We start from the raw sequence: 23,096 nt of genomic DNA, 5'->3' as shown, positions 1-23,096 counted from the left end.
GTATTGTGATAGTGCATGTGACACAGGCTAATTAAGGTATGGAGATGTTGCAGGTGTGAGGAATTTGCGATTTGACTGTTGATTCTTTTGTATAACAGTTTGCGAGAAACACGATGGTGCCACTGGTTTTCTCTGAAATCGACTCCCAAGCTCAAAAAAAGCTCTCAAGTTGAGACCAAAATGGAGGGGATATCCCACGCTATCCTGAGAGTCCACGTCTACATCAATACAAACTCTCCGTGCAAAGACAGGGAGCAAATACATTAGCAGGGTTGCCTTGATTTCAGTTTAAGAGTCCCCAAATAAATTGGCAGCCCTGTTAATGTATTTGCTCCCTATCTTTGCATGAAGAGTTTGCCTTGATGTAGACGTGGACTCTCAGGATAGCGTGGGATATCCCCTCCATTTTGGCCTCGACTTGAGAGCTTTTTTTGAGCTTGGGAGTTGATTTCAGAGAAAACCAGTGGCACCATCGTGTTTCTCGCGAACTTTTACATAAGAATCTATAGTCAAATCGCAAATTCCTCACGCATGCAACATCTCCATAGTTTAGGAGTAGCATTGCACTATCTAATCTATGATTTTCTGTTGTTTCATTTCAGGCGAGCGGCCAGCAGCGATGCAGACTGGCTCTGCGGGCCTCTCGAACAGCTCAATGAACATCGTGGCGTTGATGCTTCTCTGTTGGATCTACTCCGAGGTCCTAGAACGAGTTCAACTTAACTCGTGCCATCACATAAGATAATAAACGTCGTCCGCTCTTCCGTTTCTCTATGGTTAACTCAATTTTTTCACTCCGGCTTTTCGTACCGTTCATATTCGAGCAAATCGAGTCCTTGTCGGTCGCCGCTCAACCCTCTTGCGCAAGAGATGAACATTTTGCGCAACGGCCCAGCTCTTGCTAGAGCTCGGACGTTATAGAGAACAAAGATGCGTGTAGTCAAGAAACTAGATTCAGAATATCTGCATTCCCCAAGTAGCGCTGATCGTGACAAGTGCGATCTGATCAGAGAATGTACCGCAGTTTTATCAATGTCGATTTATTGCAATGTTACTTATGGATAGAAATTGCGATTTCATCGCATCAATTTGCAATAAAGTCGCCATTTTATCGACGTCGATTTATTGCAATATTAGAGGATAAACATTGCGATTTCATCGCATCAATTTGCAATAAAATCGCGATTTTAACGAACAAAAATTCGGGATAAATTGGACGTATTTCTATCAAACGGACCTAAGCGCCATAGGGGGAGGAAAGGAGAGGGGGGCTTGGATTCGCGGGTGTTGCGGAACGCGATGCTCGCTCCTCCTATACTCGCAATGCTTTTTCCGTGGCGCTTAGGTCCGTTTGACAGAACGCGCTATCCGGGATTCTAAAATCTTCAAAAGGAACTCAATTTGGCGCTCAGTTCCGTTTGACAGAAATACGTCCAATTGAGATAAAATTGCGACAAGATTGAGGATAATCGCTCAGATGCTGATGATCCTACCGATTTTATTGCCAAAAAATCGTAAGTTAATTACAAAAAATCGCGATTTTATCGTTAAAAAATGCTGCTTGGGTCATGATGACGGATCAAGTTGCGACCAGCCCTCTAAAAACCACACAACGCATATAATATCTGAGTACTCGTTTGGTTTTCTCGCAAATTTGTGAGATTTAGTTCTCTGCACGGACGTCAAGGGTGGCACGGTGGCATAGTGAGATGGTGGGGAGTGGAGGGGAAGAAGGAAATCACTAGTTCGGAACCAAAGATTACTAAGGACTCCAACCGCACGCCGCCGTATACTTGCCGTAGGAAAGAAGCGGCCCCCCAGTCGCCTGCAGCGCCAGGGTAGGCAACCTGTGTAGCGGTATGCCATACTTTAGCCCACGTGTAATGGAAGTGCATGGGAAATTGCACTTCGAACGTGCAGATTATGAACGGCAAATTTCGAAAATTGTTCATTTTAGTCACCAGTCATGGTAAATGGACTCAGAAAATTGAGCAGAGATATTTGCATTAATTTTTTGTTTTTTTGTTTGTATTTTCGGCATTTTTTAACGATTTAAAACTTAAGAAAATTTAATACAGTGAATTTTTAACCAAACTTAGCACAGCGCGGCGAAACCGGTCAAACACACGGCAAACAGTATGTTCGTTAGCTCGAAGTATGGCATACCGCTAAACAGGTTGCCTACCCTGGAGCTGCAGGGGACTAGGGGCCGTTTCTTATTCCAATGCGGTATCTGGAGTCCTTAGTAATCTTTGTTCGGAACGTGCACCTGAAGTTATGTTCGAAACCGTAGATAAAAAAAAAATCGCCTCCGAAAAAAGATAGTTTACGCGATTTTCTCAAGTGTTAACCGTTGCCCTTTCCTCTCCCACCTCGCTGAAAGAAAAAAAAACGCCGGTCATGGAAGCCGTACTTACGGGCTACGAAGACATTTAGTCCGCGTTCCGGGCGTAGAGACCGAAAGTTCCGGGTGCAGCCACCCAGAAAAGCTGAAGCTACAGCTCCAGTATCCGGAACTTTCGGCATCTGAGCCCGCAACGGACAATGCGGCCCGGACGCGATGGCTACCTAAACTAAAAATCTTGTTCTCAGTTTGCGACGTTGTAGATTTCTCACCACATTTAATTTTCTAAGGAGTCTGTAATTAATCATCATTAAAGCACACAACTTTGTGCAGGTTCCTTCTTGAAAATAATCTCTAATTTTTTTTGGCATGTAAAAATGTAAGGAGGCATGGAACTTTTGAAACAGTGCAATTGAGGCACATGTACCTATTCGTAGTTCACCGTGGTATTATACATCATGATGTTGAAAAAAAACACAAGAAGATTCTCAAATTTTCGGCCCACCTCCTACCTATCTCCTCCAGTTTAAATGATGCCACTGCTGTTACAAACCTTTTACCTATACTTAAATATGAAAGTTGGGGATCACGAATGGACGTGTTGTTTGTGGACAGGAGGCGGACCTCGTCTTCTTCTTCAGAATTGCTCTTTATACAGTCTTTGATTAATTTGAAATGGATCAAATTGATTTTCTTTATATAGGAAAACAAACACCCTTTAAATAAAAATCAGAAGCGTCAGTGCCTCACTTGGTACGATCATCAAGTACAACAAGCAAAATGATTCACATCTAAATTAAGTGCCCTTTCCAAAAATTTTGTAGGCACTAGAGTGCTTAGGATTCGCCAAAGATTTTGGGAACGTTTTTTCTACTTTCTCGCTCTCTAATGGCATCTACTTACACGAGAAGGGCATATTTTTGTACTTAAGCCTACTGGAAACGTACTTAAATTGTTGAACACTACTATTGTATCCTATTGTATTGTTTTGTAAATAGTCGTTGAAGTTTTCATTACTATCTAATCATCAGTTCGTTTGTATAATAATCAATCATAGTTTTTGTATTTACCAATCACCATAGAATTGACGACCGTCATGCTGATCGTTTATGGAAGACGTCACTGATCTCGAGGCTCATTTTGTTAGGAAGGAAAAGATGAGGGAGGCAAAACCCTTTTCAAACCTTTATCGTTTTTGTATGATTTAATCCCTGCGTTTGATAAGCTAATTCGTTGGTGAGCATCTTCATTTCAGAATTTTGCTCCCTGTCGGAGCAGACAGCTGAAAATAGAGATGGTTGAAAAAAAAAAATACAGAGCCCAAGAAGCTAAAGACGGGCATGGCAATAATCTTGAATTGATAAGTAGAGATATAGGTACCATTTTGACTAAAGAGAGGATCAGGAAATTTTAACAACCAAACAAGAAAAAAATCAAGTGATAAAACGAAGTAGGCTGTAGTTATTTGTAGTTAATCTTGAAATTTCACACTGCAATTATAAATTTTCTTGCCACCATTTAGGGGTCAATATATTTTCTTGAATGACTATTCGAATTTGGACAACACAAGTTTTGTTAAAAGTCAGAAAAAAGCGAGTATTCTCTCTCTGGCACTGTTTCACTGTACCAGTGGATCCTTCTCATATGATCCTAATCAGGATTCATGCTGAGAGTCTTCGAATTTTGAACAATTTTTTTTTTTTTTTTTTTTTTTTTTTTAAATTTTCATGAATTTATTTAGGTTAAAATATTTCGTAAGCGGAATTTTGGTACTGGAAACCTTAGAGTGGTCAGAGATAAGTTAGTATCAGTTCAAGAATTTCAATTCCCAGAGAAAAGGAAATTTTGAAAACTCGACAAATTTCTCTAACTGAGCCTGATTGGCCGTCTTCATCTGAGTTTCTCGCTAGTATCAATGAATGCCCACGTCCATGCAAGCACAATCTTTACTATGCAAGTTTCAGCTTCAGCCATCTCTTGTTACGCTCATTCCTCCCTCACAATGGGATGTATTATCTCATGTTGAGATACACGAAACCATTGTGAGGTTGTCACGAGTTGATTAAATTGTGGTATTTGTACGCAAATTTTCTATCTTCACGAGACACACACACAAAAAACAAAAAAAAATCTCTTTCCACTAATAATGCGAACCTCTCTGTTTTTTGTCACTCTGTGTTGAGCGTTCGAACACTCTTTCCGACACCCAAACAAATATAATTGTTGTTCCTGTTTTCCTCGCATTTCAGTCCCTTGTTTTTGTTTACGCCTTGTTGTTGAACACTTCCTTGATGTAATTGTGTACATTTTTGTAAATTAAATAAAAGTTTTAGATAAAACAGTACCATTTGTTTTCACTCCTTGTCCCTCAAAATTAAGTGAAAAATCAATTAGAGGCGCTCATGAAAAAAAAAAAAAAAAAAATTACTAAGTGACAGTCCACAAAAAGTGGAACCATATTATTAGTGATGAATTGTTTTCTCAGATGTAACAACTGAAAATTTCTGGTCCTGACAAGTAAACAATTTTTGTTGCCACTGAAGTTTCATTAGACCTGTTGATTTGCTACCTTGACGCAATGAGAATTGAATTTTAAGTAGAGGTTGAATAATCATTACATAACTAATTGTTATATTTATGAATATCACTATTTTAATATGTAACCATGTTAGCGTTTAAACCTGACTACCGGTCCTACTAAAGTAGAAAAAAATTCGGACAATGAGGGAAATCGGATATTTGAGAGTGGGGGTTGGCTTTATGGAGTCGTATAAAATCTTTGCACTGGTGGAGAGCAAAAGAACTATAGAATAGTCTGTTTAAATTTGTTGTGTCGAATTAGATTTTTATGGGAATCCGAAAACGGCCAGGGCTCAGAAGTCGTCAATAAGTATCAATAGGTCATGAAGAAACTCCAAGGCCATAACTCCTCCATCTTCATTTAAAACATGGGGAGTTACAGACCCCAACTTTTCTTTTCTACTGGGAACCCCGAACTTGTAACACATCATTAGATGGATAATGAAAAAAGAAAATTTGGGTCACATATTTCAGATCAAAATTAAAACTGTTTGTTTTTCGGAAATCAAGAGATAAGGATGTTTTATGCAGGAATCGTTCTATATTCAATGTTTACTGAACATTGCAACAAACAATCTATGCAGGTAACACATTTTCAATGGTAGGAATGGAATTCTACCAAAGAAGAATTAAAAATAGTGTAATTTATCCAATTTCAGATAGATAAAAAAATACAAGCAGATTGTCATGACAGGCTTCTTGAAAAGTCTTGGAGAAAGAAATGAAATGTCCATCGCAAAGGCGCTTGAAAGCTTTAGAGCTTTGATATTCCCATTTTGGACACATTTGTTAGCCGTAACAATGAGTAGTAGATGCAACAGTGCATAACATACCTACATATTTGGTCTAAGCAATACCAAATGTTAAGCATTAGAGAATTGGACCTACTTTCTGCACAATTGAGCGATCCTTTGATGCGTTTTGCACTTTGATCCATGGCAATACATTCGGATTGTTACAATATTTTTTATCTTATTTTTTCCACTTCTCTCTCACTGGTCACACAAAGTAACGTAGGTACCTATTTTTTGTGGCACTAGGGGACTGTTACATAAAAAAAACACGTGAGACTTTCCTAGGCCTGATAATACTTAAAAATTAGAGTTTAGTGGAAGATTGACCAGTCTCTAGACAAACGATGATTTCTGTCTGAGTGCAAGTGAACAAGCCAAATTAGGATACTTTGGCACAAAAAATGAACTGCTGGATTTTACAATTGAATTTTTAAAATAAAATTAGACAGATATAAAATTAAGTAACCAGTGGCGTGGCGTGAATGATCGATTATCGATATCTTGCCTTTTGAAGCTATGGTAAAGAATCGATTCCTAAGGTATCCGCTGCGAACACCCTGATAATCCATATTTTTTTTCATAGGTTTGAGTGGCGTATCAATCGATGAATCACAAAGCACGCCACGCCACTGTAAGTAACTACATGACCAACTGAGTTGAAAGTTTTGTAACAGATAAACTTAATTGATCTACTTTTATACTTGATGTAAAGACCAAGAAGGATAACATCCCAGTTTTGACTGAAGTTTTTTTCTTCCTTTTTTTTTTTCAAAAGTATTCAGCGCTTGAATTATGAGCAGAACAATGAAGGCATTTCTTGAGATAAGGTATGTCTATTAGTTCAATATACTTTTTTTAATGAACATTTTTTCATTTAGGCCAACATATCCAAGATAATTTAATATTCTGAGTGAGGCGTCATCTTGTTTCCACTTCATGACAATGTCATTAAAGTTGATGAATCTCTTTGGGACTGTATCTTTACAGTTTATTTTCAAAAAAGCAAATTAAACCGCAAACTGTTATTGAATTACGTTCTTTCCTCAGAATATTTTCCCAAAGTTGAAAAAAATGATGACACGGCACTGACTCTGATACATCCCATACAGTTGAGATTTTGCCTAGGAGATGTTCATCTCTTACATTTAAAGCGAAATCTCAACCATCAAAAGACAAAAAAACTGACAAATCCAAAATAAACGGAAAACTTGGGCTCACTTTGGTAACTTCTAGTCGTTTGTAAGAAGCAATTTCATTGGACACAGAGGGAGAAGTTGATTTAAAGAGGAACCATGCTTTGTACTCTTGATCAATAAAATCAGAAACTAGAGGATCTCTATGGCAATAATCAAACAATGAACTAACATGATTCTCCCCCCCCCCCCCCCCCAAAAAAAAAAGAGCCCCAGCTCAACATTTCTACATGTAACAAATTAAAAAATGATCCAAAATATTACGATGAAGATTTAGTGAATTGTTGAAAATAGTTTGTGAAAATAGTTGGAGTCGTGTGACTCGTCATGCATGATCTGGTAATCATTATTTACACTTGCTTGACTGAATATAAAAATGTTTATTCAATTCACATTTAACCAAGACATTGATTGGCTCATTGTTCTTTTCAAAATCAATTCATGATTCTGATTAAAGCTTAAAATTTAGACACTGAAGTCAATTAGTAGGCACTGAAAAGATTCGCTCTTTAAAGGAAATTTTTGCAGTTGTTAATGACAGCAAAAACAATTTTTTCCGGAGGGGGAAAGTTGACACCACCGCACCTCTTCTGGTAATGGTAATTATAATTATTTGTACAAAAGGTTCCACGATCGTCCTTATTTTTGCTGCATGGTAGATGGTATTTTGGTTAAATTACTTCATTTTGAAGACATTTACCTGAAAAAGGGGAAATAAAAATTGGAAAGGGTATGTCATGGAACAGCAAAAATAATAGTTACCAATATCTGCTACAGCTTCAAAATTCTCCAGTTCACAAAAAAACAGGTGATTTGACAATTTCTAGAGTATTGTAAAATATTACTCTCTGTAATAATGATTTAGTTGTATTTAAATCAAAAAGAACTATCTCCATTGGGGGATGGGCTGTCATGCATGTATTTTTATGGGTCTCAAGGCTTATGTCACAATGGAGATGGTTCTTTTTGATTTAAATATTTCCATTCCTAATAAACTTAAGGCTGCAAAGAAATGCTAGCACAGAGGCTGAAAATCTATTCCTAATCTGCTTTAGGACAACTTCAGAAAATATTCTAACCACTCATTCGGCAAAAGTCAGTGCGTCAGAGAATGTTGCAAAACTCACATATTTAAATAGTTGAGACTTTTATAGCTACTTTACTTATGGAAAGTATGGTTTTTTTGCAGCCGTAAGAATGAGAAATTAAGAAATTTTTGTTGGAGAATTATCCAGACTTTTTTGCAAGGGCAGAGAAAATTTCAGACCTTCTCCAATTGTGATGATAATTTTCATAATTAGTAGGGAAAAACAAAAAAAAAAGAAAAAAACCTTTTGCCCCAAAAAATAAAGAAAACATTAGAATCTTGAAAGGCTTCAACTCTGGTTTGATTTGAAATTTTAGGGCGTTTTTTGTCCGATAATGTTTGGAGACACTATTTAATGCTCCAGCATCAAGAACTCAATTTTGAGACAAAGGGAGCTAAGGTCTCGCTTCCTTTCCTTGTGGTCAAACATAGTATAGCAAAATACGGATTTTCCAAGTCCTCTTCCTGCACAGTCATGTGGCCTATGCATGGGAGTAAAATGGAAAAAAAAAAGAAGAAGAAAAAAAAAAACTCTAAAATACTCAAAAAAACTCACAGCTTGGAAAGGTATTCTTGAATAGAATCACGATCACGCTTCAGCCATGCTGCATTTAACCTGATAGATTCAACACTTTGCTGTATCGTTCGTTCAAAGCCAGGCCACGGGTTCTCCTTGAAGAAACTTTCTACATCTTGAGCCTTCTCTTCGCTGGCAAAATTTTCTGTGGATCGGTTGACTAACCTGATGAGAAGGGGGCCATTCTGGAAAAATAAAATGATTTGATCACACCATTTTATGATTAGGAACAAAACGCAAGTTAAAATAGCTGCAGAAAAGAACTTGTTCAAATGTACTTTCAACACACATATCGACGGTGAAAGTCGGCAATCACATAACTCGGTTTGCGACGTCGCAGACTTCCTGTCATACTTTATTTTTTTAAACGGAAAACTACTCAACGGTAATTATTTAAAACTACCGTGAGTTTTCTTCTATGTGCGAGGAAAATTCTGCAAAAACTTCAAGGAATCATGTCCATTTGTTCTCCTTTAAAAAAAAAACATGGTTGCGGAGATTTTCAGACACCGCAAACGAGTTATGTGATTGCCGACTTGCACCGTCGATATCTATAAGGCAGGATTGAAGAAAAGTGTTGAGTCCACACTACATACTCCGAAAAATCAAGGCCAGAAAAGTTTGAAGAGTTAGAATTAGTATCACAAAAAATTATGCTATGGTCACGCCAAAGGATCTTTACCGGTTGCCCCTTCTGCCCAGCATGCCACTGGTTCAGTATTCCAAAGCATCTGACCAAGCTCAATGCTCTCCCCTTTCAGTCAGGTACTAAAACTTGTGAGGATCCATTTTGTGACTCAAAATTCTAATTTTGGGAATTATTTTGCCTTGACTGCCCTGCAAAATAGTGCAGATCCAGCACTATTCTACCATCCTGTTACAGTAGAAACCTCATATAACGACAAACGTTTATAACAGAAAACCGCTTATATTCTTATCTTCACGCAGTTCCGTTTTTTTTTGCCCGTAAGAACAATGTAAAAGTTTTATGCGCTTGTAATAGCCAAAATTTTGGTCCTGAATTGAAAAAATTCCGAGAAAACCGCCTGTAACCCGCTTATAACATAACGTTCGGCCGATCCCGATGCGTTCTGTTTTATGCGGTTTCTACTGTACTTAGAATTTTTTTATTGAAACTTTAAATTCCATCTATAATGCAAAAATTGACCAGGTGAAACCAGGACAAGACAGAGTGTCCGCTCGAAAGCCTGACTTTACATTTTCAATGAAAGAGGAAACCTATTGCATCTATATGCAATGTAAGCTGCACTGTCGAGGTAAACTATTTGGGACTATTGGGCAATGGAATTACCCGATTCCAAACGCTTGGCATTGTTCGACTCCGTTTGGATTGCCGGATGTCCTGGATTGTTTACCAAACGGAAGTCAACAAGTCATCGGTCTCAGGACGTAGTTGAGAGCGTTGAGCTAGCCTCTATATGTAATTGTGCACGCATAGTCAGAGTGTCTAGCTAGTCAACAGAGAAGACCGACAATAAGCTTCCCAACGGGTAAGTCAACAGTCACGCGATATCCATTAGCATTGAGCACCCAACGCAAACTGAAAGTTTACTTCGACAATGCACCTGTAATTGGCATTGTTTTATTATGATGAGTTGGAAGGCCACTCAGTCATTGAGTAACCGAACCTATTGCATTTTTTATCCTTCAAATACCAGGCCTTTGCCTGTGCTTAACTTCTTGACAGGACTGAATCCACAGTTGGAGGCCAGAATGCAGTTCCTGAAGCACAAACAAAAGTCCCCATGCGGTATCCCCAATCAAAAGACATGCATAGTCAACCATATTACAGCAGGTTCTGGAGGGAACACAGACAAAGAACCCCAGTTTGATCTGGCGTTGGCACTACGAGACTCCTCAAGCCAAACAGCGCGTCTCGCGGGTCTTTCATTTGTTTTTGTTTCTTTTTCTTGTATCTATGTGACTAGATTAGCACCGATACTGTCTGATGAAGAAACATGGAATTTTCCATTGGAGCTCCGTGAATCTATAACCTGCTACAATTTTCCAATTATTTAGAAACTTTAAGTTAACGAGAGGAGGAGCTGAGACTGACTAATTATTAACGGCTCATTTATTTAGTACAGCCGGATTGAATTAAGGGGAAAAATATATCGGAAACTAAAGAGCTACATTACCTCATACATATTTTGGAACGTTTTCCAGTTATTCTTGATGAATTCCCAAGCAAGCTCCCTTCCTTTTGCTCTCAATCCAACGGAAATAACTATAAACGCAGCATTCTGTGCTCTTACTTCATCCTGAAATTAAAGGGAAGGTTAGATAGATTGTTCATCTATGTCTGCCTGATAATTGCTCATTTGTGTAATTGGTAAAAATGAGCAATTATCAGGCAAACATGGATGAAAGAACGATTAAATAGATTGGAGCACAATACCACATAAGAATCACATTAAAATTAGCAGACACCTGAAATTGATGCTTCGATCAAGGACTTTTTTGGTAAGAGGGTGTATGGGGCTTGCAATGCTGCAAAGATTGTGCAATCATCATGGTGCTGGTGGCAGATAAAATTCATTCACAGTTGATTCACTTCCTTACAATAGTAATGAAAGACTCGGAGCAGATTCAGGAAAAAATTCATAGCAGAACTGTCAGATGGATTACACACAACTAGAGAACTACGTTGCACAATCTAAGCAGCATTGGAAATATCATACTCCCTTTTACCAAAAAATGCCTCAAATATTGATAAGAGGGATTTATATTGACTGTTTCAAGTTTATTTTCTCACTTTTTTGGAACTTGACTTTGATTAGATAAAAAAATTATACTCACAGAGATTGCAAATTCTAAAGCTCGAGACAGCAGCTCAGGTTTTCTAGTTGCACCCAAAGAGTTGCTTATCCTTTCTTTTTCTTCATGTAACTCTTCTTTCCGATACAACTGAAAAATAAAGAATATGTACGTAATGAATCCGAAGTGTGCTTCCAATTTACGAACTCGAGGAATACTAATTATTGATACATAATTGATGGGAGTATTCTTTGAGGTTGGTTTCCTCTCTGACAGTTTTCGTCTGAAGCTCAATTTCCAGCTGTTTCCGAGGAAAAGAGAGTGTACGGGTGGTCTGGAATACCCGGTATTTTTTGAGGGAGGGGGAGGGCAGGGTAGAAAATGAGGGTGTGAAAAAACTTCTTCCTGCCCTTTAAGGGCCCTGCAACTTTATAAACCAAATTTTCTTTTACAATAATGGAATATCTTATCTCAAATGGGTCACTTTCAGCCAATTAAGGGAGCAAAAATCTGCAAATTGACTATATTTTCCAAGAGCTCAACTGACTTTGTTTGTTTATGGCTTAAAGTGGAGTTCTTAAATCATACTTTAAGATTCTGCAAAGAAATCACGAGTGTCCGGTTTTTTTTTATTTAACTTCGGTTCAAACGAACCGTGCTGGATTTAATGCATAAAAATCTTGCTGTTTTCGGCAAATAAATCTGCCCAATGGGCACATTTTGGCGAAAACTACTTGGCAGTGGTGTTACACAGATAGATTCTTTATTAGGTCTCCCGATGTAATCAGACTTTTTCAAATGAATGCATCAAACAGTAGATAAAAACTGAATCAGTTCCATGATAAAAGGTGTTTACCACTTTAACTTTATTCTCTTGAAAATAATTCTCACCTTCAGCAAAGTTTCGAACGTTGTTTCATCACCTGTTGACAGAACAGCCTTGTAGACGGCACTTCTTAAATCTGCAGGTATTGTGGCTTTACCACTGATGTGTTCTTCAAATTTCTTTTTAGCTTCGGCGATGACTCTTTCGTCACCATACAGACCAAGAGTTCCGATTACTAACGGCCGCAAAAGGGTATCTAGATGACCTGAAAATCAATCCTTTAATGAGTGATAACATGAAGTATTGAAACCCTAGATTTTGAAAAGTCAAAAACTTGCTTGTCTGGTAAAGTCATGTCACAGGATGACGGAAGAGAGGCTGCCAAAGAGGATGCTTGATTGGGTTCCTTCTAGGAGAAGAAGGGGATGCTCAGTGAAAGGGTGGCGACAGGGGTTTTTTCATGAAATGAGGAGATGTGTGATGTTTAGAGGGAGGAAAACGGACGTCTAAATATCTACTGCTTGATAAGTTAGTTATTAAAAACAGAGTTTTTGTCAGAGAAACTTGAAGTTCCTGACTTTAATCTAAACAATAAATGCTTATCTCTGCCTTTTATAAGTTGATTTTCGGTATTTTTAGTACCTTTAAAATTTTCTGTATGGAATAATGATAAGAAAGCATGCTCTGTCCCTCTTCAAATCTTACCCTGTCTAGGGGTCCATTGTTGAATACCGCACAAACTCTTAAGAGACAGAATTTTTAAGATTACAGACATTGCAAAATTAGTCAACTTGAAGAAGTGATCTCTTTACAAAGATCAAAAGTTCCAATGAAGGATTAAACATAAAACTTACTTTCATTAGCTTTCTTTGTCCAACCAGTCTTCTCGTAAATCTTTGAAAGTAAAGTGCGCCCAAATTTATGATATTGGAGCTCGAACTCAGTGCTTGAAATGAGAACGGAAATCTTTCCTAGACAATTGCTGATCGTAGACCAGACAACGTAATTGTCTTCATTTATCATGGCAAGTATCAGCTCCATAAGAGTGACAGTGGAAGCTTTCCCACTTGTCACCTGCAAATAATCACAAAAAAAAGTAAATCATGGATGAAAAGAGAAAATTAAAACTGAACTCATGTGTAGGAGAATTTGTTGATGATCAGGGATGAGTCAAAAGCATGAGTGCCAACTCAATTAATTTTCTGTAGCAACAACTTTGTAGCTTCAAGACTTTCAATGATAAGAATAATGCTGAATCTAAGAAATGGTAAGAAGAGAGACTGGAGAAACAGAATGCATAAAGTATATTATATTGTAAGAAATAATAAATACAGGCAAATCTGAAAAAAAGAAGAAATAATCAGAAGAAAGAAAAAATTTGAATTGCTAAGTTACCCCATTTTAAAGCAGCAAGAAAAATGTAAAATTAAGTAGGGACTTCTTATCTATTCTGCGAATTCTTGCACAGTCTTCTGGGCTTATCAGTAATTTCTTCTTCTATTTTTTCCCCATTGACAAAGGTAGCACAAATTGTTACCACTAATACTGTACAGGAAATTGTTCGTAATGATTAGCTGGTGAAATATTTTTACTTTAATTATCCTGCAATTTTCGCACCTGTAGCAAAAGACTTTCAGAAAAAGTGAGGATAGGGTGCCCAAACGCAAAACCACTTCCCCCGACAATATTAAACATGGACTACTTACCAAGGCAAACAAATCGTCCAGAAGGCCGATTCGATCAAGAGGAGGTAAGGTTTTACTCTCGATGCTTGGAACAAATTGTTGAAGTAACTCTCGGGGATACTTTGTCCGGTAGAAACCATATGTTCCTGGATTTAACTTGATCCACTCGTTAGCTTCTATGTTCGGGATGGTGAAAGTTGCCTTCGGACCTTTCAAAACAGCTTTGAAGCATTCTTCTGTAGGGGCTGATGATTTTGAAAAAGATAAGGGTACCAACCAAAGACTATTTTGATCTGCAAATAAAATTTAAAAGAAGTGGTGATAAGAGTGACAGACACACAAATTCAGAACTTAACAAATTGTGCATTTCAATTCCTCACGGATAGATGACACTGGCAGAATGACATTGCGCACACTATGAGCGATCCTTGCTTTAATCACAACTCAGCCAATCAGTGCAAATATACCAACTACCACCAGATGTCCATGTCCCTCCCCCACCCTGTGGCCTGCAGCGGGATTGACAAGGTAATGGCTCCAGACAGCCACAATGACGGATTTTTAGGTGTCCTGTCACCTCTGGGCATTAAACAAAGAACCTGGTCCTCTGTTTAATGCCCTAGTGCTGGCAGCAAACTACCTTAACCACTACACTACCAAGGGTGGCGACTAAAACAAGCAAACAAAGGTAATATAATTTTAGCAAGGATGTGGTTTTGACCTTTAAGCAAAAGAAAGGAATTCTTTGGTATGGACAAAACTGTTTACAGAAGGAGTTTGGGCCAGTGACATTCTTTTAGTTACTCTTGGTGGGTAAATTGCGACAACATTCTAAGTTGACTGAGAAATTTCAAAATAAAAAAAAAAAATAATCACCATCTATTGATCCGTCCGCGCAGAATTTTGACTGAGAAAGCACAATTTCCCTAGAATTATTGACCTGCTTACAAGATTCAATGTTAATCAGAGGAAATCCCATTTGCTTGGTCCACGTTGACATTAAATCTTTCACAGGTTTTGAGCTCGCTTCTTCCAGTGCTAACCAAAGGTCTTCTGTAAATGTGTTGCTGTAAGAATGTCTTGTTAGGTACAAATTCATTCCTTTTCTAAAATCATCATCACCAATGTATCTGTGTAACATACGGATGACAGAGGCACCTTTATAGTAGGAAATGTTGTCAAAGATTTCGTCAATCTCAGATGGATGACCGATAGGAACCTGTTGGGAACGGAGATAAGAGAAAAGAAAAATGAGAACAGATGGAAGGAGCTAAGCATAAAAGTAAAGGATTAGAAAGTAAGATATTCAGATTGTGTTAGTACAGTGGGCTATAGATAATCAAATCTGTCTATAAAATACATTATAAAATGCTTGTAATAATTTCTGTATCAACAGAGACACTCCCAAACCATGCATTTCATTTGCGGTGTTTGGACATTCCCACTCCATTTTATTATTTGAAAGGAGAACAAATAAAAATTATTCCTCGGAATTTTCAAAGAATTTGTTCCACATAGAGAAGAAAAACTACAGAAGTCTCAAAGAATTGATGTTGAGGAGGTTCTCATTTATAAAATTAAGTTTGACAGGAAGTCTACAACGTTGCAAATTAAGATACATGGTTTGGAAGTTTCACCGTCGTTATATTGATTGTGAGTATAATTTATGAATCCAATGCCATATGATTTCACCAGGCAGAGATATTAACTTCAGAGTGTAAAGAACTTGCAATTGTAAGTAAATGTAGCAAAAACGGTCTTGGACCAACCAAAATATGCATTTGAAAACTGCCTTTCCGTCCCTTATGGGAGTACTAGGTGTATCAAACTGAAGAGGTGCAGGGTAAGGTACCACCCAATATTCATTGCATTTGTGAGATGGGCATTAGAATGGCTTATTGAAAATTAGTATATTGAACACTAATGAATCGAATTAATTGATCGATTTAGATAAGTCAGGTGCAAGAAATTATTTTCCCCCCTTTTTTCCAAGTTTAGACTTGCCAGTAAACTTTTCATAACACAATCAATGCTTAGGACTGCTGATAATTTACAAAATTGTCTTAACCGACATTTTAGTTTCTGAAATGACATATGTAGGTGAATCATATTTTATGAAATAACATATGTCAGTCTTCCTTTCCATAAAAATGTGCACAAGGGGCAGAAAATAAACTCTTCTGCTCCAAAAAGGATGTAAATTTACCACATTATGTAAGAAAAGCTTAAAATACTTTGATTTTCAAAAAAAGACATGATTGAGGTGACCCATTTTTCAAAATAACGGTGCTTAAGACAGTTACAAGAAGTGCAGCAAAAACTTTTTTGGAAATTATGTGTAAGTTTCACTTTAACTATACTTTACTTTACGGATATTCTGCTTTAATGAAATGAACTCTGTAACTCGTATTCAATTAACTATAAAATTATTTTTTCACCATTTTCAGTACACTCACTCACCTCAATAGGATGACTGTTTTTCATAGCATCTAACTCGAGTGCCTTAATGTGCTCACTGGTCACAAACTGCGTCCAAATGTCCATTTCAGGAAACAAATGATCCACGCAGAAGTTTTCGGTGAAGGATGCATACCCTTCGTTGAGCCAAAGATCAGTCCACCACTCCATCGTTACGAGGTTACCAAACCACTGGTGGGCAATTTCATGGCCTACAACTATGGCGACCCACTGTCTTGTGGATGTGGATGAATTAACTTCATCTACTAGCACGCAGGATTCCCGGAATGTTATTAGACCCCAGTTCTCCATGGCACCTGAAGGATCAAAGCAGAATAGAAAATTCATGAAATGGCTCACGAAAAACAAATATTTCTCTACAGAGAATTTCCAGCTTATATTGAAGTTCGGTTAAGAGGAAAAATATCTTGTGACTGTTGGGATCTGTATAAGTGCAATCAGCCCTGATCAAAACAGCTATATTAAATAGAAAGGAAAAGTAATATAGCCTCTCTTACCATATACTACGATTGAAAATGAACTGATGTGTCTAGCATAAGGTATATCTGAAACGGTTTATAACTGCACATAGAAACTTTCAAAACGCTGACCGTGATTCAGAATTTAATTCTATATTGGAGGCACTTATTGCAAGCCAGGAACCCTGTTTTTTATCCATTTACGTGTTTTGTTAGTAGTCGCTTCTATGTTAAGTAACGAGGTATCAAAGTAGTGATAGGTCCTAAATATTCTTAGGGGAAAGTATGACCAAAAAATTCTCTTTCTGTCAACTAGAGTAAAAACTACAGCTACAATGCGTATCAGTGCAAGTCTGAGGGAGAAGAGCGTTCAGTTAAGGCAGATGAATTGGAGGAGAGAACTCCTTGATTGCCAGAGGCCCCCAAAATTCCTAAATACTTTGGAAATTTCTGCTGAAACTCATGAGCTCCAAATTTAAAATGCCAATCTGAAAGAATAAAAAGCTGAAATTAGTCCCCACAACCACATCCTCATTTTTTCCCATTTAATCTCATCCCCTATCACATCATCTCCTATTTTCCATCCCCACCCAACTATCACTTCTCAAATTCTTTCCACATCCCAAAATCCCACAACCCAACACTCCCTAACCCAATATCCACATCCTTACCACAAATTACAAACCCTACAATACCCATCTATCACTCCACAAACTCACACCATCAAACCAACAACCCTACCTCCCATATATACCCCACACTCACCAACCCACCCCAAAAACACAATCCCCAAACCTCACCCACAACAACCCCCTCTCACACTCCCAATTCAACCCAACCACTCCCCCCCCCCCCCCCCCCCCCCCCCCCCCAAAAACTCCCCCAACCATCTCATGTCCACCCCTCCCACCCCCATCCAACAGTATCTCATACACGCACATATAGTACACTCATATCCTATATACCCAATCCCCCTCTCACACACCCCCATCACCCACCCCCCCTCCCCCCCCCCAAAACAATCCCCCCCCCATCTCTTGTGTGTGTTATATCCCCCCCCTCTTTCCCCTGTGCACACACACCCACCAACGTACCCAACTACCCCTACTAACCCCCCCCCCCCCAACCCCCCCCACACCCCACCCCACACTCTCTCTCACTCCTCATATATACCCCCGCTCTCGCATCACTCTCTCCCGTCCATCCCCTGTCACCCCCCCTCCCCCCTCTCCCTACCTCCCTCTCTGCCGCCACCCTCATCTCCTTCACTAGACTCAGCCCGTGTAGCTATCTACATTGTGTGTCGACCCACACGCCCACCCCCCCCCGTCCACCCCCCGCCCACTCCACACCCCCCTCCCCCCCCCCAATTTTACATAAGAACAAACATCCCCACACCCCCCCCCCCCTCCAGATACGCGAGCATTAAATACATTTCTCTCCCTGTTGTGGTGTGTGTTCGACTGTTTCCACCCCTGACAGTGTGTGTGTGTGTGTCGAGCGCCATATACTTCCTAGCACCCCCCCGCCTCCTCGCTCCCACCCGATTTTCGTGAAAGATAGTCCCTCCCTTATCAACTAACTCGCTCATTCCCTCTAGCACCCCCCCCCTCCCCCCCCCCCCCCAGAATATAGAGAGATAGATAGTTTCCTTCCCGTCCTTTTATATAGAGAGATGATAGATAGTGTTTGTAGACCTTTTTTGTTTTCCCCCCTACTCCAGAGCACACGCACCCTCCCACCACTGCGACATAGTGTGGTTGTCCGCGCCGCGTGTTTCCAGAGATCCTTTTTGTGGAGAGATAGAGATGCAGTGCCCCCAGTGTTTTTACTCCCTCCCCGCCCCCCTCCCCCCCGTGTCTATGCTTTCCTTTCACTGATGAAGACCGAAGTGTCGGTCGAAACGTTTGCGTGTCCACCATGTTTAGGTAAACTTGTAAATATATTAACTTTCTCTTGCACATTGTTTTTTTTAATAAAAGTATGGCCTGAGTTGCAATTAGTGCGTAATATGTTTGTAAAGTCGGCTAACAGCTCAACTTTGTTTTCGTAATGTAATAAATAGAGCAAAATATATGCTAAACTTATGCAAGGTACTTTTGCCTCATTTTTAAAATTTTAAAGACACCAGCAGAAATTCTGGTAGAAATTCTAGCACTAGAGTAAAATTTGTAAAACATTTTCTGAAAAGTCCGTGTTTTTTTAATTCCCTGAAACGAAAATCTCTTACAAAATAAAATTGCCTGACATGCCTACTTCTTACGGATTCCCTGACACGTAAAAAAAAAAAATCGCTGATATTTCCCGATTTTTCCAGTTGTTAGACACCCTTGATTGCTCCTTCTATTAATGGAAGAAAGAGAGCATGTTTTTTTCTTCAAAAATTTGCAGAAACCAAGAAACATTGAAAATTTAATGGATCCATAGTCAGGAGACAAGGTTGCGTAATCAGAAAGTTTAAATACAGCTTGTGCTTTGATCTGTCGATATTGACTTCTTGCTCGGAAGAAAAAACGCATTAAAATTAGATCGACTAATAGATAACTTACATTTTTATTAGATTGATTAGTTGAAATGAGATAAGGGGCCGTTCAAGTATTGCGTAAGGCACTTGGGGGAGGGGAGGGGAATTCAAGCTTGTCTTACGGAGCCTTACAAAGGAGGGGAGGGGCAGGGGGGTCAAGCCAAGTCTTTCGTAAGCTAAAAAATAAAAAAAAACTTTATCGGCGTTGTGAGCTGTGAAACCCTGTTCAATGCTTACCATGTTAGAGAGAGCAACTCTGTTTGGTTGTACACATAGGGTTATACTGAAGATTGCTTTGACAGCTGGCTCATCCCAGCATGGGAAACACCTTCTGGCATCCGTTGCTTCAAATTGAGTAACTGCAGCATAAGTTTCCTCTTTTGTGGCAGAACTAAAAAAAAAACAAAAAAAAAACAGTAGTTTGTTTCGCAATTCTCTAAGCACTGGATAAAATAAAAAAAGATACAACAAAAATGACTGGTCAATAATCAGTGCTAAATGATTAGAACAGGCTTACATTGTTAATTTATATCTGTTACAGCTTTTCGGCTGTGGGCCATCATTGGGATTTCTATAAACAGAAAATTACATGATACATAACATGTACTTGATTAACACTTCATTGGTGGATGAAGGAACTGTAGTTAAGTTTGTCAATACTCATTATTATCAGAATTATCTTTTGTTACTTCTGATAATAATCAGTATCAGTAAACTTAACTACAGTCTACCAGATCTGGACCTGTGCTCTTAGTAAGTCTTGGATTACATTTTGCAATAAGGAACCACTATTTCTGGCTAATTTTAGAAACAACATATATGCCATTGATTTCCCAATGCAGATACGTGCTTTTATGGAAGAGCCAGAGATAGTGGTTCCTTATTGCAAAATGTAATCCTCTTAATCCTCTCACTCTCAGTTCTCAACTTCAAGTGACTATTCCAGTTTCATCTCGGCAAGTGTATTTCTTTTTCGACACTTAAAGTGCACTATTGTGTGGAGATTCGACGAACTTGTCAATTCTTTTTCAAATCCGCTCAATTATATTTTGTGCAACATTTCTGTCATATTTCGGATCAATATAGTGACAAACTTTATTTGAAACTTCGTGCTTTTTGTTTTCAACCTACCGCTCGCAGTTCGTTGGTCACTGCATTAAAAAAAGATCAGCTGGTGCCGAATGGTCTTCACTAATTCTCTATCCGAACATGATATGAGATCCGTGTTTGACTCATATACGTAACAGGGACTGTACCGTCACGAGTTTGACAACCCTGCAGACCCCCAGCTGGTAGCCCCTGCCTCTAAGGGGGTAGGTAGACAGGGCCCTTAGCTGTGGTGAAAGCAATCTGTCTAGGAAAGGCCATTCTGAAATCAAACCCTGGTCCTCCAGGGTTGGAGGTTGGGGCTGTAAGAAAATGTGAGATTGCTGCATTTTTAAACCAAACAAAATTTTTGACAACGTTGCAGTTCTTGAATATTTAAATCACCTACCTGATATATTTACTGCGGTAAAAGCCCTTCATTTTATCATTAAGTTCTCCAACAAATGAACATGACAAGGAAGCAGGGCCCGGAGGCAGCATCTTCGGGAAGGAAAAAGTGGCAAGCTCATCCTCAGGTGTCAAAGAGACTTCTGACGTAACAGTTTCTCCATTGGCTAGTGTCAGAACCGCATCTTTGATACTCAAATCTGCAGCATGAAGCACAATTTTGTTGACTGCTGAGAGAATCTGAAAATAAAAGACAAGTCAAAATTAATTAAAACTTTTCTTCCGGTAAGAGGCAAGAATAACTTTAGGATAAAGATCTTGTGGACCATCATAATAAGCATAGGTACCTACAAAAAATGAGTAATAAATAACTCGCGAGTGGGTGACACAGATGGAACAGCAGATCGTAAGACGAAGATGAGGAATGAAGGAGGGGAAATTATGACCTTTTTCTCATGTCCGTCAAAAATGTACATAGGTGATCTGATTTACTTAAGTAATTGATAGATTAAAGGTGACCAGTTTTTTTCAGCTTATTGATAAAATGTAAGACAAAATTTACACTGTTCATAATTGATACTATAATTGATTCACTATACATCTTTGGCTATTCCAAATCCTTTGGCTTGAGCCAGTCACTTGCAGACAGCCGGTTTCAATGATGCTTTTGTTGGCTCACACAAAGGTTTTCAAAATTTTTCTTTGATTCTTTTTCTTGCAGGGAGCAAACTCCAATTAAAAATTAAGCCCAGATTCAGAAAAATCAAAGCACAAATAAATGAGATGAATTCATCAGGAATGCGAATGGAAGACCAGGATTTCAGGGGATATTGCCATTCATGAATGAATCTAGTGTTTTTGAATAGCAAGTACTTCAGCAAACAGCTTCATCAGTAAAAGCGATTCCTGATCCAGGGGTATATGTTTGAACATGCCCTCTCCTTTCATGATTGAACTGCTTCATCATTCTTTTTCAGAAGTTAATGATAGATGTTAGAGATGACAGTTCTTAGCTTACAAAGCAATGTGAACACTGACATAGCAAAATTGAACCAAAGTAGCGGTATTGTCTTCATTTTCAGATCCTCAGAAGGCTATGAGAAAGGATCAAATGAATATTAAGTTTACATCTTTCAAGGCAACAACAACATTTTAACTAATTTCAGTGGTTAGGTAAGTGCTGGCACATTTCACGCTGTGTGAAAGTGATCTTCAACACACTGAAGTACTTACACTTTGTTATCGGTTACCTGCATTGAGGTTAGGTTTACTCGGATCAACTGCTGGGCACAAAACCCGATTTTTCGATAAATAGCTTGGTGCAGAAGAGAGCAGATGCTAGGCTGCATGTTAAGCTGAAAATAATTGTGACATGAGGCTGGAAATAATTCATTGAACGATGATAAGATTGGTGAAATCACTTACCTCAATTTTGACAGTTTCCTTCCCATCGAACGTTAATGTCTTTAAATCGGGATGAAGGAACAGTTCATAATGAGAGGGCTTCACAGTTTTTGGTAATCTTTCGAAAGGTTTCTTTTCTGCCATTTTAAAAACAGTGCTATTAACAGCGCGAAGCGCACTTACGTGCAAATGAGCCGGCAAGATTAGAGATAACCTGAAACGAGGGTGAAAGTGTTGGAGTGCTTTCAGTCCGAACGACGTAATGGTGACGGCACTAAGAGAACGAAAACGGCAGGAGTTTAAAATCTCCGGATTATAGTTCGAAAAGCAACTTCTTCGCGGCGGAAAAGGCAAATTAGAGACGCGATAACAAACTTTGATTACGGTTGTCCACGGCTTGAGTTTTTTTGCAGGTGTCACAGAGTAGGCTTGGGTCGGCAGTGCAGTAAGTACCACAAACGAGCAGGGAATACAATGATGATGCTGCAAAATTGGCGCTCAGGCGACGACACTACTGCACTCTATTGGATTTTTTCATAGACATAACGCTCTGTAATCTTATATGAATTTACTGACGGTTCCCAATTCTAATTACGTTCGTTCCTTGTTTGTATTCCCCCTGAAAATAATACTAATTTTTTCATTATATTTCGGATAATCACTTACAAAAGTGTATTCAATCAACAGCGGATAATATTCAAATTTGAGGGAGTGAATTGACGGTCAAACACCAGGAATGTTTAATGGTTTGCATTCTTTTATTTTGAAGGCGATTTTTTTGTGACAAACGGCTGATAATACAATCGGACCCAGGAGAATATGATCCTGGCTATTTCGGAGCCTATACGGTCACAGGATAGTCTTTACACAGGCG

The 23,096-nt window shown here is 38.7% G+C and overlaps 3 protein-coding genes across 6 annotated transcripts in view; 1 reads left to right on the top strand and 2 right to left on the bottom strand.

Annotated features, from left to right (window-relative positions):
- The window catches only part of LOC109039033 (zwei Ig domain protein zig-8), a 700,227-nt gene extending 695,539 nt beyond the window's left edge, over positions 1 to 4,688 (top strand). For all 4 annotated transcript variants that reach the window (XM_019054363.2, XM_019054378.2, XM_072296408.1 and 1 more), the window contains one exon: positions 603 to 4,688. In XM_019054363.2, coding sequence (XP_018909908.2) covers positions 603 to 745 — 143 coding nt within the window. In that variant the 3' untranslated portion in view covers positions 746 to 4,688. The remainder of the gene's footprint in view (positions 1 to 602) is intronic.
- A 755-nt stretch (positions 4,689 to 5,443) lies between these two features.
- Positions 5,444 to 16,660, bottom strand: LOC109039204 (puromycin-sensitive aminopeptidase). The gene is made up of 9 exons (XM_072296400.1): positions 16,325 to 16,660; positions 14,741 to 15,083; positions 13,886 to 14,157; positions 13,034 to 13,253; positions 12,245 to 12,444; positions 11,396 to 11,503; positions 10,735 to 10,857; positions 8,555 to 8,760; positions 5,444 to 7,611 (listed from the first exon to the last, which is right to left on the bottom strand). The coding sequence occupies exons 1-9, from the start codon at positions 16,631 to 16,633 to the stop codon at positions 7,608 to 7,610; spliced, it is 1,785 nt and encodes a 594-aa protein (XP_072152501.1). The 5' UTR covers positions 16,634 to 16,660; the 3' UTR covers positions 5,444 to 7,607.
- A 1,997-nt stretch (positions 16,661 to 18,657) lies between these two features.
- On the bottom strand, positions 18,658 to 22,682 carry LOC140223915 (puromycin-sensitive aminopeptidase-like protein). Its single transcript, XM_072296422.1, has 3 exons — positions 22,244 to 22,682; positions 20,820 to 21,058; positions 18,658 to 19,715 (listed from the first exon to the last, which is right to left on the bottom strand). Exons 1-3 carry the CDS (start codon positions 22,364 to 22,366, stop codon positions 19,346 to 19,348), a joined length of 732 nt encoding a protein of 243 aa, XP_072152523.1. The 5' UTR covers positions 22,367 to 22,682; the 3' UTR covers positions 18,658 to 19,345.
- Between the last annotated feature and the right edge of the window lie 414 nt (positions 22,683 to 23,096).

The sequence above is a fragment of the Bemisia tabaci genome, chromosome 1 (genome assembly GCF_918797505.1).
Source record: "Bemisia tabaci chromosome 1, PGI_BMITA_v3".
Classification (NCBI taxonomy): domain Eukaryota; kingdom Metazoa; phylum Arthropoda; class Insecta; order Hemiptera; family Aleyrodidae; genus Bemisia; species Bemisia tabaci.
The sequence above is the reverse complement of the archived record's forward strand: the minus strand, read 5'-3'. Positions and strand labels throughout refer to the sequence as shown.

What these genes read in the sequence shown, in the direction of transcription:
- LOC109039204 (XM_072296400.1), bottom strand. Translation starts at nt 16,633, where the DNA reads ATGGAGAACTGGGGTCTAATAACATTCCGGGAATCCTGCGTGCTAGTA. An exon ending in CGTTCGAAACTTTGCTGAAG is followed by an intron (nt 11,504 to 12,244) that starts GTGAGAATTATT and finishes TTTATTTTTCAG; the next exon opens with TTGTATCGGAAAGAAGAGTT. An exon ending in CTTTAGAATTTGCAATCTCT is followed by an intron (nt 10,858 to 11,395) that starts GTGAGTATAATT and finishes CTTTAATTTCAG; the next exon opens with GATGAAGTAAGAGCACAGAA.
- LOC140223915 (XM_072296422.1), bottom strand. Translation starts at nt 22,366, where the DNA reads ATGGCAGAAAAGAAACCTTTCGAAAGATTACCAAAAACTGTGAAGCCC. An exon ending in AGGAAACTGTCAAAATTGAG is followed by an intron (nt 21,059 to 22,243) that starts GTAAGTGATTTC and finishes TTTTATTTTCAG; the next exon opens with ATTCTCTCAGCAGTCAACAA. An exon ending in TACCGCAGTAAATATATCAG is followed by an intron (nt 19,716 to 20,819) that starts GTAGGTGATTTA and finishes TTTTTTTTTTAG; the next exon opens with TTCTGCCACAAAAGAGGAAA.